The 13,927-nt window shown below is 40.1% G+C and overlaps 1 protein-coding gene across 1 annotated transcript in view; it reads left to right on the top strand.

Annotated features, from left to right (window-relative positions):
* Nucleotides 1-13,927, top strand: part of LOC119962803 (mediator of RNA polymerase II transcription subunit 13-like) — a 311,329-nt gene that overhangs the window by 205,917 nt on the left and 91,485 nt on the right. Inside the window, exon 8 of the mRNA XM_038790899.1 lies at nt 8,306-8,465. Within this exon, the coding sequence (XP_038646827.1) occupies nt 8,306-8,465 (160 nt within the window). The remainder of the gene's footprint in view (nt 1-8,305; nt 8,466-13,927) is intronic.

The raw sequence follows: 13,927 nt of genomic DNA, 5'->3' as shown, positions 1-13,927 counted from the left end.
AACTTCATTGAAGCCTACTCGTGACAATAAGCGATTTTCATTTTTTCATTTCGTATTGAATCTCACATCCTGCACCCAAGACCTGCATTACTCCTCCAAGTTGGACAGCCTAAAATTTTAAGGGATGGAATAGCTTTGCTGGCAACAGGAAGCAATCACTGTACTAGACCTCAGATTGCTATTTGTGGGAGAGGGACGAGCAAGAGGGATGGAAATAATGAAGAGAGAAAACTCGGGCAGCATGGTAGCGCAGTGGGTAGCACGGTTGCTTCACAGCGCCAGTGTCCCTGGTTTGATTCCAAGCTTGGGTCACTCCGTGGAGTCTGCATGAACTCCATGTATGCGTGGGTTTCCTCCCACAAGTCCCTAAAGACGTGCTTAAGTGAATTGGACATTCTGAATTTTCCCTCTTTGTACCTGCACGGGTGCTGGAATGTGGTGACTAGGGGCATTTCATAGTAACTTCATTGCAGTGTTAATGTAACACTACTTGTGACGATAAAGATTATTATTATTAATTGAGTGAGAACATGGCGAAACAGATGGATGTAGAGGAAGAAGTGAAATAAAATAAAAGGAGAGAGCGGAATCAAAAAGAGATGGGCAAAAGTGTGAAGGAAGAGAGATGGGCTTTAATGTCAAGGAGTTGGAGGACAGGATGAAAAGGAGATGATTCAGATGGAAGTGAAGGAAATTACATATGCCATGACTTAACAAAGTGGAAGATAGGTTGGAAGTTCCACATCTTCATTCCCATCCTCTTCAATTATGATTCTGATTTTACTGTCCAGATTTACCCATAGTGTAGGGCATTGATCTAACCCACTGCTATAAAAAGGTTGGGTCTTTCATCTCACTTTGTACTTTTGGAAGGATCTGAAGAACTTAATTTTGGCAAGAAGGTTGGGGGTGTGCAGGACAATTTAAATGAATATAAGGTATTCCTAAGTAACATTAACTGCTCTCGTTCTTTGGGGGTAGGAAGAAGTCCTCCAGCTCCATTCTCATAATATGGCATAGATGGCTATGGGGGTTGGTTATTGACAGTACCAAAATAGTTCATCAGATTCATAAATTATATTCAGTGTCTCACAAAGATACCATAAGACCATAAGAATTAAGATCAGGAGTAGGCCAATGTTCAAGGACTCTGCCTCCACAGCTTCCTGTGGTAAAGAATTCCAAAGGTTCACCACTTTGAGAGAAGACATTTTTTTCTCAAAGCCGTCTTAAGTGGGCACCCCCTTATTCTGCAACTATGCCCCCCCTGGTTCTGCACTATCCGATGCATGGAAACCCCTTCCAGCCCTGTGTAACCCCAAAGAATTTTGTACGTTTTAATCATTTCCTTGAGTCCACCTATTCTTTCTGACAAAACTATCACTACTTGTCTTTCTCTGTCTGCCAGCAGCCTTTGACATGGTTGCCCACACTGTCCTCTTTCACAATCCCCTCCATTCTCATCCAGATGGATAGGACTTCACTTGCCTGGTACCATTCTTAGCTATCCAGTCATGCCAGACAAGCACCTGCAATGGTTTCCTTTACTGCTCTCACATTGTTAGCACTGCGATCCTTCAAGGAACTCATCCCTCCCTGTTTATCATTGCTGCCTCTCAGCAACATTACCCAAAAAATATCAATTTCCAAATGTATGTTGATGATGTCTCTCAAATGTCACCTTGAGGCGGCAGTCTGCCTATTCACATCGTCATGGTTAAGCAGGAATTTTCTCCCAACTAAATGTTGGTAAGACAGAAACCATTCATTATCTTCACTTTCCTTCCCTGACTCCATCCCTTATGAGCAGATCTGTGAGACTGAACCAGACAGTTTAAAACTTGGTTTGGCCAAGTTGAGCTTCCACATACGTGCCATCACTGAGATTGCCAATTCACACTTTGCATATCATCGCCTGACTCCACTGCTGGCTCACCTAGCCTAGCCAGCTGAAACTCTTATCCATGCTTTTGTTATTTCTGGACTTGACTTTTCCAACATTCCTGGGCTCTCACTTTCTATCCGTCAGAAATTTACAGACAGCAAAGTTTAGATGACCGTGTCTTAATTCATCAACTTTGTTCATCTACAATGGCTCCCGATTAAGGAAAGCTTTCATTTTAAAATTGTCACCCTCGTTTTCAGATAGTTCCATGGTCTCCTCAATCCCCATCTCTGTAACCTAATTTCGTACAACCTCAACCCTTCAGTACATCTGCACTGCTCCAATTCTGATTTCTAATGCACCCCTCAATTTAATTGTTCCACCGTTGGTGACCGTGCCTTCAGTTGCCAAGGCCCTAATCTCTGGAATTTCTCCCAAAACCTATCTGCCTCTTCCTCCCTTTTCTCCTTTCAGCTACTCCTTAAAAAACATACCTCTTGATTCGGCTTTTGATCTTGTCTTAATATCACCCAATATGACTCAGCGCTAAATTGGTTTTATAATGTGTTGTGAAGCATTTCATGACGTTTTACTATGTTAAAGGCACTATATAAGTACAAGTTTGAAGTTTGAGCTTATTTTAAATGTTTTTGTGTTGGATTTTGAAACAACCCACCATGAGTACTGTGACACAAATACATTCAAGCCATTCATTTTGTTCAGACTTCTAATAGCTGATTTGCATAAATTATCATCCGGAATCATGACCTGAAAAGGTCGTATTTGTTTGTAACTTAAATTAGAATTGGGTATGTACTTCAATAGGAGGGCTATTTCAACCTCAGAGGACCGAGATGGCCTTGATTTTATGTCTCATGTGATCTGAAAGATGACATCTCCAGTCGGCTTTGCTGAGGATGTGCCAACCTATATGTGCTCAAGGCTGTGGAGTCAAGTTTGTGGAGTTGGGCTTGGGCCAACTTTCTGCTTCAGGCTGGAGTACTGCTACTTTGCTCACTTTTCAATGAATGCAAATGCATCCACTAACTCTTAATATACTGAGTAATGAGGCACCAATTCTTACCTTGTTAAATCAATAGATGTCATAGAAATTTCCAAACAATCTACAGCTTAGCAAAGGTTTCTCTGGAAAAAATTACCTGTTTACTATAATTAACTATTTAAACATCTGGAAATAATTGAAAAGTTGCATCCTGCATCTGTTAAAACCAAAATCCTCCCATTATCTGCTGGTATTTCTGGTACTGTGCATAAAGGATCAGTCTGAATTCAATCCTAGACATGGTTGGCAAATTATTGATCTTCGATACTCTGGCATGTCCTTAAGTTGTTTCCTTGAGGGGTTACTAAATAATAATCAGGAACAGGAATATTCTTTCCCCCCACCGCACTGGTTCAATGTTAGGAATGCCAAGAATACATAACATCTTCATCACCCCAAGATGCTTGATGTAGGTATGATTGGGCCAATAGATGGTTCGGCACAGAAGGTGATATTAGAATTGGTGATCAAAATCTCAGCCAAAGGAGAGGGAAACAGAGGGGTTCCAGATGGCCGTAAAAGCAGTGCAGCTATTGTGGGAGCGGGGGAATAAAGTATTCTAGGGAAAGCTTTGGTCTGGAGGAGGTTGCACAGATAGCTAAGGTTACACGGTGGTTGGTACTGCTGCCTCGCAGTGCTAGGGACCCAGGTTCAATTCCAGCCTCGGGTGACTGTGTGGAGTTTGCACTTTCTTCCCGTGTCTGCGTGGGTTTCCTCCGGGTGCTCTGGTTTCCTCTCCCAGTCCAAAGATGTGCAGGTTAGGTGGATTGACCATGTTAAATCGTCCCTTAGCATCCAGGGATGTGTTAAAGGGTTATAGGAATAGTGGGCTTGGTGGAGTTCGCTTTCAGAGGGTCAGTGCAGACTCGATTGGCCAAGTGGCCTCTTTCTACACTGTAGGGATGCTGGGATTCAATGATTCAAACTGAGAAACCAAGTCGCCATTTGTCCTATTTCTAAATACATATGCATCTTAATTTTCCCTTCAATTCTACTGCCTTATTTTACTATTGAATAGATTCCCTGTCCAGTCAAGACTGTGGCATTTATAACACATATTGCAACAAAATTTATTCTTCTACATTTACTCCTTCACCTTTTTCTCTGTTTCCTTGCATTCTGACCTGGTAGCTGAAAGAGGAAGGATCTTGTAGAAGAACCAATTGTTTTGTGAACGCCACTCATCTGAAAGCGGGCTATTGAATTTGGAAATTTACTTGAAAGTAGCTTTTCTATAAAAATGTGTTGGCTTGCATGCTATCTGTATAAAGAGTTTATAATCTGGAAATGCTTGGTGGATGCGATTGCTTATTTGTTTCTATCATAGCATTTATTCATCTATCCAAGTAACGTGCTTGCAAATTGGGAACACCTTTTAGCCAACTACATTAAACCGTCAGAAACATTTAGGTCAGTGACAAGATTTTAATATTGATTTATTTGATCTCCGTGCCCGGAACATTCTTTATATCCTGACTTGCAAAAGGAGTGCCATTGCTGTTCTGCATTTTCTTTTTTGTTTTGTTGTTTCTTCACCATTTGAGCTGTTCCTTTGGCATATGGTAGCAAACTGTGTATCATGCAATTGTATTACCAGACAATAATATAATAATAACTAGGTGTAGTTGAATGTGACTGCATTGGTGTTCAGGTGTGAAATACATCCAGCCGTATTTTAATCTGAAACTCCGATAATTTACGTTACAGTTTCACGTATGTCTTTGGTTTGGTTTGCAACATTCAAAATGTAAACTGTTTTGAACATGTTACATTGGCACAATTTATAGCAATGATTTTTTTCAAAATTGAGCACAAGTGTATTTTAAAAATGGTGGCACTTCAAGTCCAATATGAATTTGAAACCATTCTGTAACTTGATAAATTGTTTCCGGCTTCAAACCTATCCAACAATAAAACTGACATAACATTTGGATCTATACATACCGTATTTATTAAAATTTTTATTATTTAAAAAAAAATACTTCTACTAAACCACAAACGTCTTTGGATATTTATGTGGATTATTTAATGTGCCGATGACTACTAGTGCCAAATATGGCCTTACGGTATTAGGATACAAGCATTGTAGAAAATAGCCACAGGAGTTGTTCACAGAATGTTCTTTTTAAGTATATAATGGTTAAGTTTCCTGATCCAGCTTTTTTATTTCCACTTTTAATATAACTACTTATGACTATTAATAGATTTTGTTTTATACTTTTAGCCGCGTTTCAAAAACAAAATCTATTAAACTGCTTGTCCTGAATCTCGAAAAAACAAATTCCCCATTGGACACACGGCTTTAATTAGCTTTTTCTTTTTTATTAAAAAAAAAGAATATCTTGGGTGTATTCAATGTATTTGTTTTCTTAAAAATTTGTACTGGAATGTTTATAGTGGAACAAAAAGTACGAAAAATAGCAGTGGCCTGTATGAACCTTAATCGGATTTTTGGCTAACAGTGTGCCAAGCTTGGTCAATCTAATTCTGCATGTTTAGCTCCCCCTAATGATCCTATTTGGCAATAACAATTTTTTATTTTTTTTTGTCTAATTTAATTAGATGATGTTTGACTTGCCTTTTCTTTAATTCTTCACTTAAAGTACATTCTTGGTATTTGCTCATAGGACGAATGGTATTTAATTTTACCATTAAACTTACAAGTGGGGTCATATTATATATATTTGGGGCAGCAGGGTAGCATGGTGGTTAGCATAAATGCTTCACAGCTCCAGGGTCCCAGGTTCGATTCCCGGCTGGGTCCCTGTCTGTGTGGAGTCTGCACGTCCTCCCCCTGTGTGCGTGGGTTTCCTCCGGGTGCTCCGGTTTCCTCCCACAGTCCAAAGATGTGCAGGTTAGGTGGATTGGACATGCTAAATTGCCCGTAGTGTCCTAATAAAAGTAAGGTTAGGGGGGGTTGTTGGGTTACGGGTGTAGGGTGGATACGTGGGTTTGAGTAGGGTGATCATGGCTCGGCACAACATTGAGGGCTGAAGGGCCTGTTCTGTGCTGTACTGTTCTATCTATCTATATGAATAATATAATTGTATCAATGCCAAACTGCATTTCATCAGCAATTTAATTTTGACATTAAAAAAAAGGCTTGTACAGAATAGCAAGATGTGCTTCCTTTTTTTTGTCCCAAAACACAAGGAAATTTTAAATTTGTGTTCATAGCACAGTTCCATAGATTGAATAGTTAGAAATGCCCACTCAAAAATCATTTTGTTGTACATTCATGATTCACTTCATTCATTATGAAGCAAACACATCGCTCTAAAAGTTAACAATCAGTGCAAGGAAAACTCTCGAGGACACTGTAAAGTTCTGAATGTCGGCTTGTTTAATAGAATGCTCATTCAGGTTATCCAAAATTAATCAAGTGATTAAAGCTCTTAAGTGTACCACTCATTCATGGAAAATTAGCCTGACCATGTAATTCAATCTATGAAGAAATAAAAGGCCAGCAATCCAGTGCAACACTTGAAATTTACAAGTGTTGTTTAGGCAGAAGTAAAGTTCTCTTTAAAAAGAAACAAACCTCTTCCAAATTGTAATAATGGATTATTGCAAGCACAGTATACATTTTTTGATGGACACCTTTTTGTTTCATGACTGAAATTATTTTTGCATAAAAAACAATGGATAACCCCTTTCGTAATCTCTGAATGCAAACTCCAGGCTATTGAATCGTATGGTTATTCTAAATTATCTATTTTTGTGGACTGCTCTTTATTTTAAGAATGCTTACCCACCATGAATATCAGTGTAACTGACCGTTGCACAGTTAGTGGTTAAATAATTTATAAAATGGTGTGATATGTTGTGACGCAGGCTAATATACATTGGCCAAACTGGTCAAAATATGAAATAGTCACTGCACCAGCGTTGTTTTCCATTTTTCAAATACTTGCCCATTCTTTCTACCAGTTGTTAGGCTGTAGTATTTCTGGCAGTAGATGAAGATCCAGATTTTCCATTTATAACTATGCTGGTGCAACTGTCAAAGACTCACTGTCGTTACTCTGTGAAATTGACAGCAACTTCTACTGTCAGCACGTGCAATTAAACATGGAAATCCAGATGTTGCTCTAAGCGATTGCTCTTTTGCAGGATGCGCTATTGAAATCTGTGCAGGTGGAAATAAATTAGAAGTCACTGATTTGGCATGAAGTTCCACTGTTAGTCTCAGTGTAAAAACCCTTTGGGGGAAAAAACTTGCATATTGTTGAATGAGGTTTAACTGGGTTTTCAATGGGTACTAAGTCATCATTACTGCTGACCATCCTCTATGGCCCTGAAAACCTAATTGTCCTCCATTTCCGTTATTAAAATGTGATAATTTTTTAATATAGTGATGTTTAAGGTAATTTTCTATCTTAAACCCACATATATGTCTGAATATTTCATTCACTTTTTGTAAAATGATAAGAATGATAAAAGCGGCTCAATTTCCTGGTTTGTTGTCTGCGCTTGACTGCTCTATCTGATCGCTATTACTGGATACCTATAAAAATTCTAGATAAAGAGAATATTGTTATCATTTGAACTTGAGAGGCAATTATTCAGAGTATGATGACACTAAGTTAAACAGATGTACGTTCTACCTTCATAATATGGGCACACATATTTTATATACAATGTAAATAAGGTGGTCAATGTACTAAATGGTCCAGTAAAAAGTTGCAGGCGATAATCTTTAATAACAGACAAGAGGTCTATCATTTTCTTTCTGCATGAGCATAATTTTTTGAAAAGCCAGGGTTCTAATGCTCTTTCCAACTGCCACATTGACTATCGAGAAAATTGATTTTCCAATTTCTGACCTGCTACTCTGCAATATGTAATTTTTTTGCTGTCATGGTGAGTGACTGTTTATTTCAGGGGATGGTAAATGTTGAACATTATCACAATTTGATTACCCAGATAGCTGAAGTATTTTGTTGTGAGTGTATCTTATCGCCAGAACTATGTTGCGACTGCTACCTTTAACCAGCATGGTTGACTCAAATTCCTGATATTTGTGACGGTAAGTTGGGAGAAATGAAAATTTTTATTCCATTAATGAAGCTGAATGTCCATGTCCCTGGGGTTAAGAAATTTCTTGATTGAAAATTTGCTGAGTGTTGAAAGCAAAATATATTTTAACAGCAATCTGAGAAGGTCGACAAATTCCACTACTGGTTTATTTTTAGATTTATCTGTTTTCATTCAGGGAAATATTTATTTATCTTGTGTTGGGCTGTGACATGTTTTATGGTTGAGCCGATATAAGATAACTGTTAAAGATTATCTGAAGTCAATCTCCGGGGTTGCATTTTGGATGTTGTCACTATACATTATTTTTCTGAATGCAGGTGATGGGATTGCACAGACTGTCATCAGTCATGTGAGTGGACAAGAAGGAGCTGTAAATGCATCAAGCCCAAAACATTCTGGTAAAATTCCTCAGAAAATAACCAACCAGATGGTTCAGAAAGTCTGGAAAGAATGCAATTTGAACAAAACGCAACTGAAGTAAGTATGATGTGACAGAATGGTAGAATGTTAGTTGTACTCACAATTCCACTGGTAGGTGGAATTTCCTCTGTATCTGCACTCAGATAGTTGTGCAATCAGGATCAACATCAAATAGGTGACTTAAAAGATTGTTGAATTTAGTGTTATTGAGTTGTGTGCCTAATACACCACGATTGCCTATTTTACGATCATCCATCAATCACTCAACTTGAATGCATTTCCACACGCACATTGCCGTATGCACAAGTTTCCTGTCATCACTCTTGCCCCAAGTCAGTCTTCAGAATTCACCAGCCATTCCTGTTGGTGACCCCAGCCATGGTTTGGGGGGGGGGGGGGGGGGGGGGGGGTGAACATTGGGAAAATGTGCTACTTGAGGTCCTGCAGCCGGCCAGTGGTGGGCAGCTACTGCAAATCATGGCATGTGGGATGCGTTGAGCGAAGGGGGTGCAGGTGGCACATATTTGGTAACTCTAATTTTTTGTGCTGCTGACCTGCATTTAACCAACTTGGGCTTGGACAAGTAGAGTCTGCCCTTTTATCAAGACTATATATTAGACAAATAGAAACTACCTGTGCACCTACATCAATGGGTTTGGAAACTCTTCGGCTTGATGGTGTGGTTTTGTGCTTTGCAACTATTTGGCTGACTAAAAAGGAGCTTGTTTTCATCTGGCTGATCTTTGGTCAATTCCTTGTTAATTTTTTATAATTTGCTTCACATTTTTTTTTGTTTGTTAGGTGAAATTTTGAGTTTTGATAAAATTCCAAATTGGACAAGCTGGTTAGTTTAAATCGGTCATGCATCTTTTCAAATAATATCAGTCATTCTAAATATGGCTTCAGAGTATTCTAAAGATGAGAATTCAGATATGGAAACTGATTTTTTTCCCCCAATTTACTTGTGACGGATTGATTGTTACAACTGATTTATTGTGCACAGGAGGGCCTCTGATTGATTCCCATTGTGCTCTGGAGGTTTGTCCTACAGTTCAGCTTCTCTGAATCTATATTTATAATATTCTTTATCTCACTTTTAACCAGTTCAGGACTTGCTTTCTCCTGAACAGCCTCTTCAGTAAACACTAAAGCAAAGTACTTGTTAAGTAGCCCTGTAAATATTGATTTATTTTCCACTAACTTCTGTTCTGGTGTCTCAGGGGACCCACCTCACAATTAGAACATAGAAACAGGTATTCAGTGCGTCATGCCAGTTCAGCCATTCAGTGAGATTGTGACTGATGTGCTTCCTATGCCCAAAGTCCCTTGATGCCATTGGCTAACTGAAATCTATGAATCTTAGCTTTAAAATTAAAAACTGATATAGCATCAATTGCCATTTGAGGAAAGTAGTGTTCCGAACCCATACCACCCTTTACCTTGTATTTCACTCCTGAAAGGTCTGGTTCCATTTCTCTTGCTGCCTCTTACCCTTAGACTTCCCGAAGTGCGTTGTGGTGAATTTAAGATTGAGTCTGCAGGCCTTGAAGGTTCAACCAAAATGTACAGCTTTATTACAAAGATGTTAACACTACAGGCTACGGTGCCAGCCGCACAAACGGGAGATGATATCACGCAATCTTAAAGTGCCCAGGTTCAGCCACAAGGCTGCTTGTGAGGAAACATTAAAAATACTATGAATGCGCAACATTTCCTCCCCCTTTTAAATCAAGGATTCCTGACACAACGAACTGTATGACATTAACAATCAATTAGTGACCAGAACAGTCGATCAACAGGTTCGATGTTCCGGCGGTCGTCATTCTCTGTTGTTGGCAAACCTCGGAGTCTGCTTTTTAGTACTTGCTGCAATCTCTGGTGTCTTTTCGCTTGGTGTGAGCGTCATCAGTGGTTATCTAACTGGAGTTGACGTAGTGATCTGAGGTTGTATCTGTGTTTGATTTTCAATTGACATGCTGCCTTCCCCAATTGGTTTAGTTAGTGTCAGATTGTCAGGGAAGCCCAAGTCGTCTCTTCGCACAGCTGGATTCAGACTTGGTCGGTTCTGCCTCTGATGGACTGTTTTTGTTGCCAAAAGCTGAATGGCATGCCTTCTCCATCTTATATTGTCTCGAGTTTGTACAGTGTAGGAGATCGGTCATGTTTGTGCTAAGATGGTGGCAGGAATCCAGTTTTCACTTGTAGTATAGTTTCTTGCTAAAACTTCTTGACCCTGGTGAAAAACATGACACTTTATACCTTGTTCGCCTGCCATGTGACCTGATCCTGCTGCTTTTTCTCGACAATTTCTTTTGTGTTGGTTGGTTTTAGCAAATTGATATCTATGCATAGTTGATGTTTACCCATTAGCAACGCAAGAGAAACTTGGTTGTTGAGTGTGCAGTATTCCTGTATGTGATCAGGAATTTACTCAAATGTTTAGCCAATGAACCTTCATTCTCTAGTTACTTTTAATGGATGTTTCACTGTCTGTAGAAAACATTCTGCCAGCCCATTTGTGGCAGGGTGAACAGGAGCAGACAGGATGCATTGAATTCTGTTCTCCTTCAAGTAGTTTATGAACTCTTGAGATAAGAACTGTGGTCCATTATCGCTCACCAGTTCAGAATAACCAAAACTGCTGAAGATTTCACCGATGCATTGACTTCATGATGGCAACTTCAGGCCATTTTGAATGATCAGTGACTAGAATGGGAATCGTGCCCCCCTTCCAATGGTCCAATGTGATCAGGCCTCTTTGGCCGTTGCCAGGCCTCTTCTGGCCATTCCCATGATGCAACAGGCTAATGGCGGCAGGTTCTGCACTTTTGCACAAGACGAGCACATTCCACCTCTGCAATTTTGGCATCTAGCCCTGGCCGCCAAAATTAACTCTTGGCTATCTCCCTCATTTTTGCAATACCACAGTGGCCTTTGTGTATTGGTTTACTACATATTTTCTTAATGATGGTGGGCTGATGACGACTGTCATTCCCTGGAGGAGACCACCTGCCTGTCCGGATAACCCAAGTCTCTGATGCAATATGGCTTTAACTCTGGGTTTGCTCCTGAAGTCTCGCCTCGAAGAACATATTCAAAACCTCTGACTAGTGGATCACTTCTGCTATGCTGCTTCACCTGTCCTGCGGATACAGAAGTGTTATCTACTTGCTGGAAGTAGAAAATGTTTCCAAACAAACTGCTTAGCAACAAACTATTTGTAAGGGTGGTCAGGGGGAGCCCATCTGTGTTCCCATAAAGGTTTGACTGACTATACTTGATTGGGTTTGTGTGTGCTGACATGCCCACCTCTGCATTCTGCTCGTTGCCAGTGATGGAATCCCAGTATGAGGTCCAAAAAATGTTCTTGGTGGATGATGGTCCGTCAATAAAGTGAATTTCCTCCCATACAGGAATTGGTAGAACCGTTTTATTCCAAGAATGATTCCTCTGGCTTCTTTATCTGCGCATAATTGCTTTTGGCTTTATTCAGGATCCTCAATGCAAAGGCTATCAGTTTCTCTTAACCTCTGGGCACTATGTAGGAACCCACTGGCCAACCCCATTAGGTGATGCATCACATGACCGTTAAAGGGGTAAATTTAGATCAAAATGTGTCAGGACTTCTGACTTGATTAGTGCCTTTTTGGCTTGCATGAATGCGCACTCATTGATTACCCCCATCCATTTCCACTTTTTATTTTGACACAGCAAGTTGTGCTAGGGCTTTAGAATAGTTGCCATATTGAGACACCTTTTGTAATAATTTAGTAAGCCTAAGAAAGACTGAAGTTGGTTGACATTTTGAGGTCTGGTTACCTCAGTAATAGCTTTGACTTTCGAAGGCGACTTATGCAGTCCCTTGGTGTCGATAACATGACCCAGATATTCAATTGAAGATTGGAAAAATTCACAATTGATTTTTCGGGCTTTTAATCCATAATATTCTAATCTCTGGAGTGTGGCATCTAGGTTGCCGAGGTGTTCTTCCTCATTCTCTCAGGTAGCCAAGATGTCATCCAGGTAACACTGGACTCCGTCTAATCTGTTTAAGATTTGGTCCATAGCTCGTTGGAACAACACTGCCGCTGAAGTGATACCAAATGGTAATCTTTTGATTCAAAAGAAAACCCTTTAGGTGTGTCATAATCATCAATAACTGCTGCGAGTCCTGAACCACGTTCATTTGAAGATGCTTGACTGAGGTTGATGTTACTGTGGCCTTCAGCTAAAGCAGCGAATAGGTCATCAATCAGGGGTAGAGGATACTACTTTGCACACTGCAGGATTAATAATGGCTTTAAAATCACCACAAATGTGTGCAGGTCTGTCTTTTTTTTTCATCACGGGTACGATCAGCATAACCCGATCACTCATGTTAATGTTCAAGGTCTCCTGGTCTGACCAGCTGATCTAATAATGCCTCTACCTTGGGTCTGATTGTGAACAGAACTGAGCTAGCCTTTAAGCATCTTGCCTGACTTTCTCCCTTGATCTTCAACTTTACTGAGATATCCTTCATGCTTCCGAGCTCACCATTGAAGACAATGGCATTGTTTCTTAAAGATTTTCAGTAGGCCTGATTCGAAATCTGTCATGAGATTTACCTCAGCCCAATTTGATCTGGTCTTTTCCAGCCAAGTTCTTTCCATTAGTGCCAGATAATTTCCTTTGACTATATGCAAGGACAAAGCTGCTGCCTTTTCATTTAATAGCACTCTTAACATCAATACCACCCCTCAACGGAACCACTTCTCTCGTGTAGATTTTTTGAAGGTTGCAGAGCAACATGTCGGACCTTCTCAGATGAACAGTCTCTGGCACCAGCAAGATGGCTGCCCAGTGTTCACCTCCACCTTCACTGGCCCACCGTTCTGAAATGAAGTGACCCAATATCTGTTTGCTGCACCTGCAATAGTTGGTACATTTAATGACAGTTGATCTTCTTCGGATTGTTTAGAGTTCCTTCTCGTGTCCTTTTTGTACAATGTAGACATTTTTTCCTTGACTCGGCTTGCCATTTGTTTTATTCGGTCTTGCTCCCTGCAACATTTGTCTGAAACTTATTTCTTTTTCCAACAAACATGTGCAATGTGGCCCTTTCTGCCACAATTTCTGCACATGTTGTCTTTGCATCGATAATCCCATTTTTTGCACACCTATGGCAAGTGCGATATGTTCGCATTCGCTTTTCAGCTGACATCTAGTGAATTCTTTTTAATAAATTTAGAGTACTCAACTCATTTTTTCTAATTAAGGGGTAATTTAGCATAGCCAATCCACCTACCCTGCAAATCGGGGGCGAAACCAATGCGCAAACGGGGAGAATGTGCAAACGAATCAACTCCAGCCTCCCAGATTGCCTTGATCCACTACGGTTTGCCTCCCGCTGCAACAGGTCCACAGCAGACGCCATCTCCATGGCCCTGCACTCTAACCTGGAACACCTAGATAACAAATACATCTATGTCAGACTCCTATTTATCGACTACATCTCAGCCTTCAACACCATCATTCCT

The sequence above is a fragment of the Scyliorhinus canicula genome, chromosome 1 (assembly GCF_902713615.1).
Source record: "Scyliorhinus canicula chromosome 1, sScyCan1.1, whole genome shotgun sequence".
NCBI classification, from domain to species: Eukaryota; Metazoa; Chordata; class Chondrichthyes; order Carcharhiniformes; family Scyliorhinidae; genus Scyliorhinus; species Scyliorhinus canicula.
The sequence above is the reverse complement of the archived record's forward strand: the minus strand, read 5'-3'. Positions and strand labels throughout refer to the sequence as shown.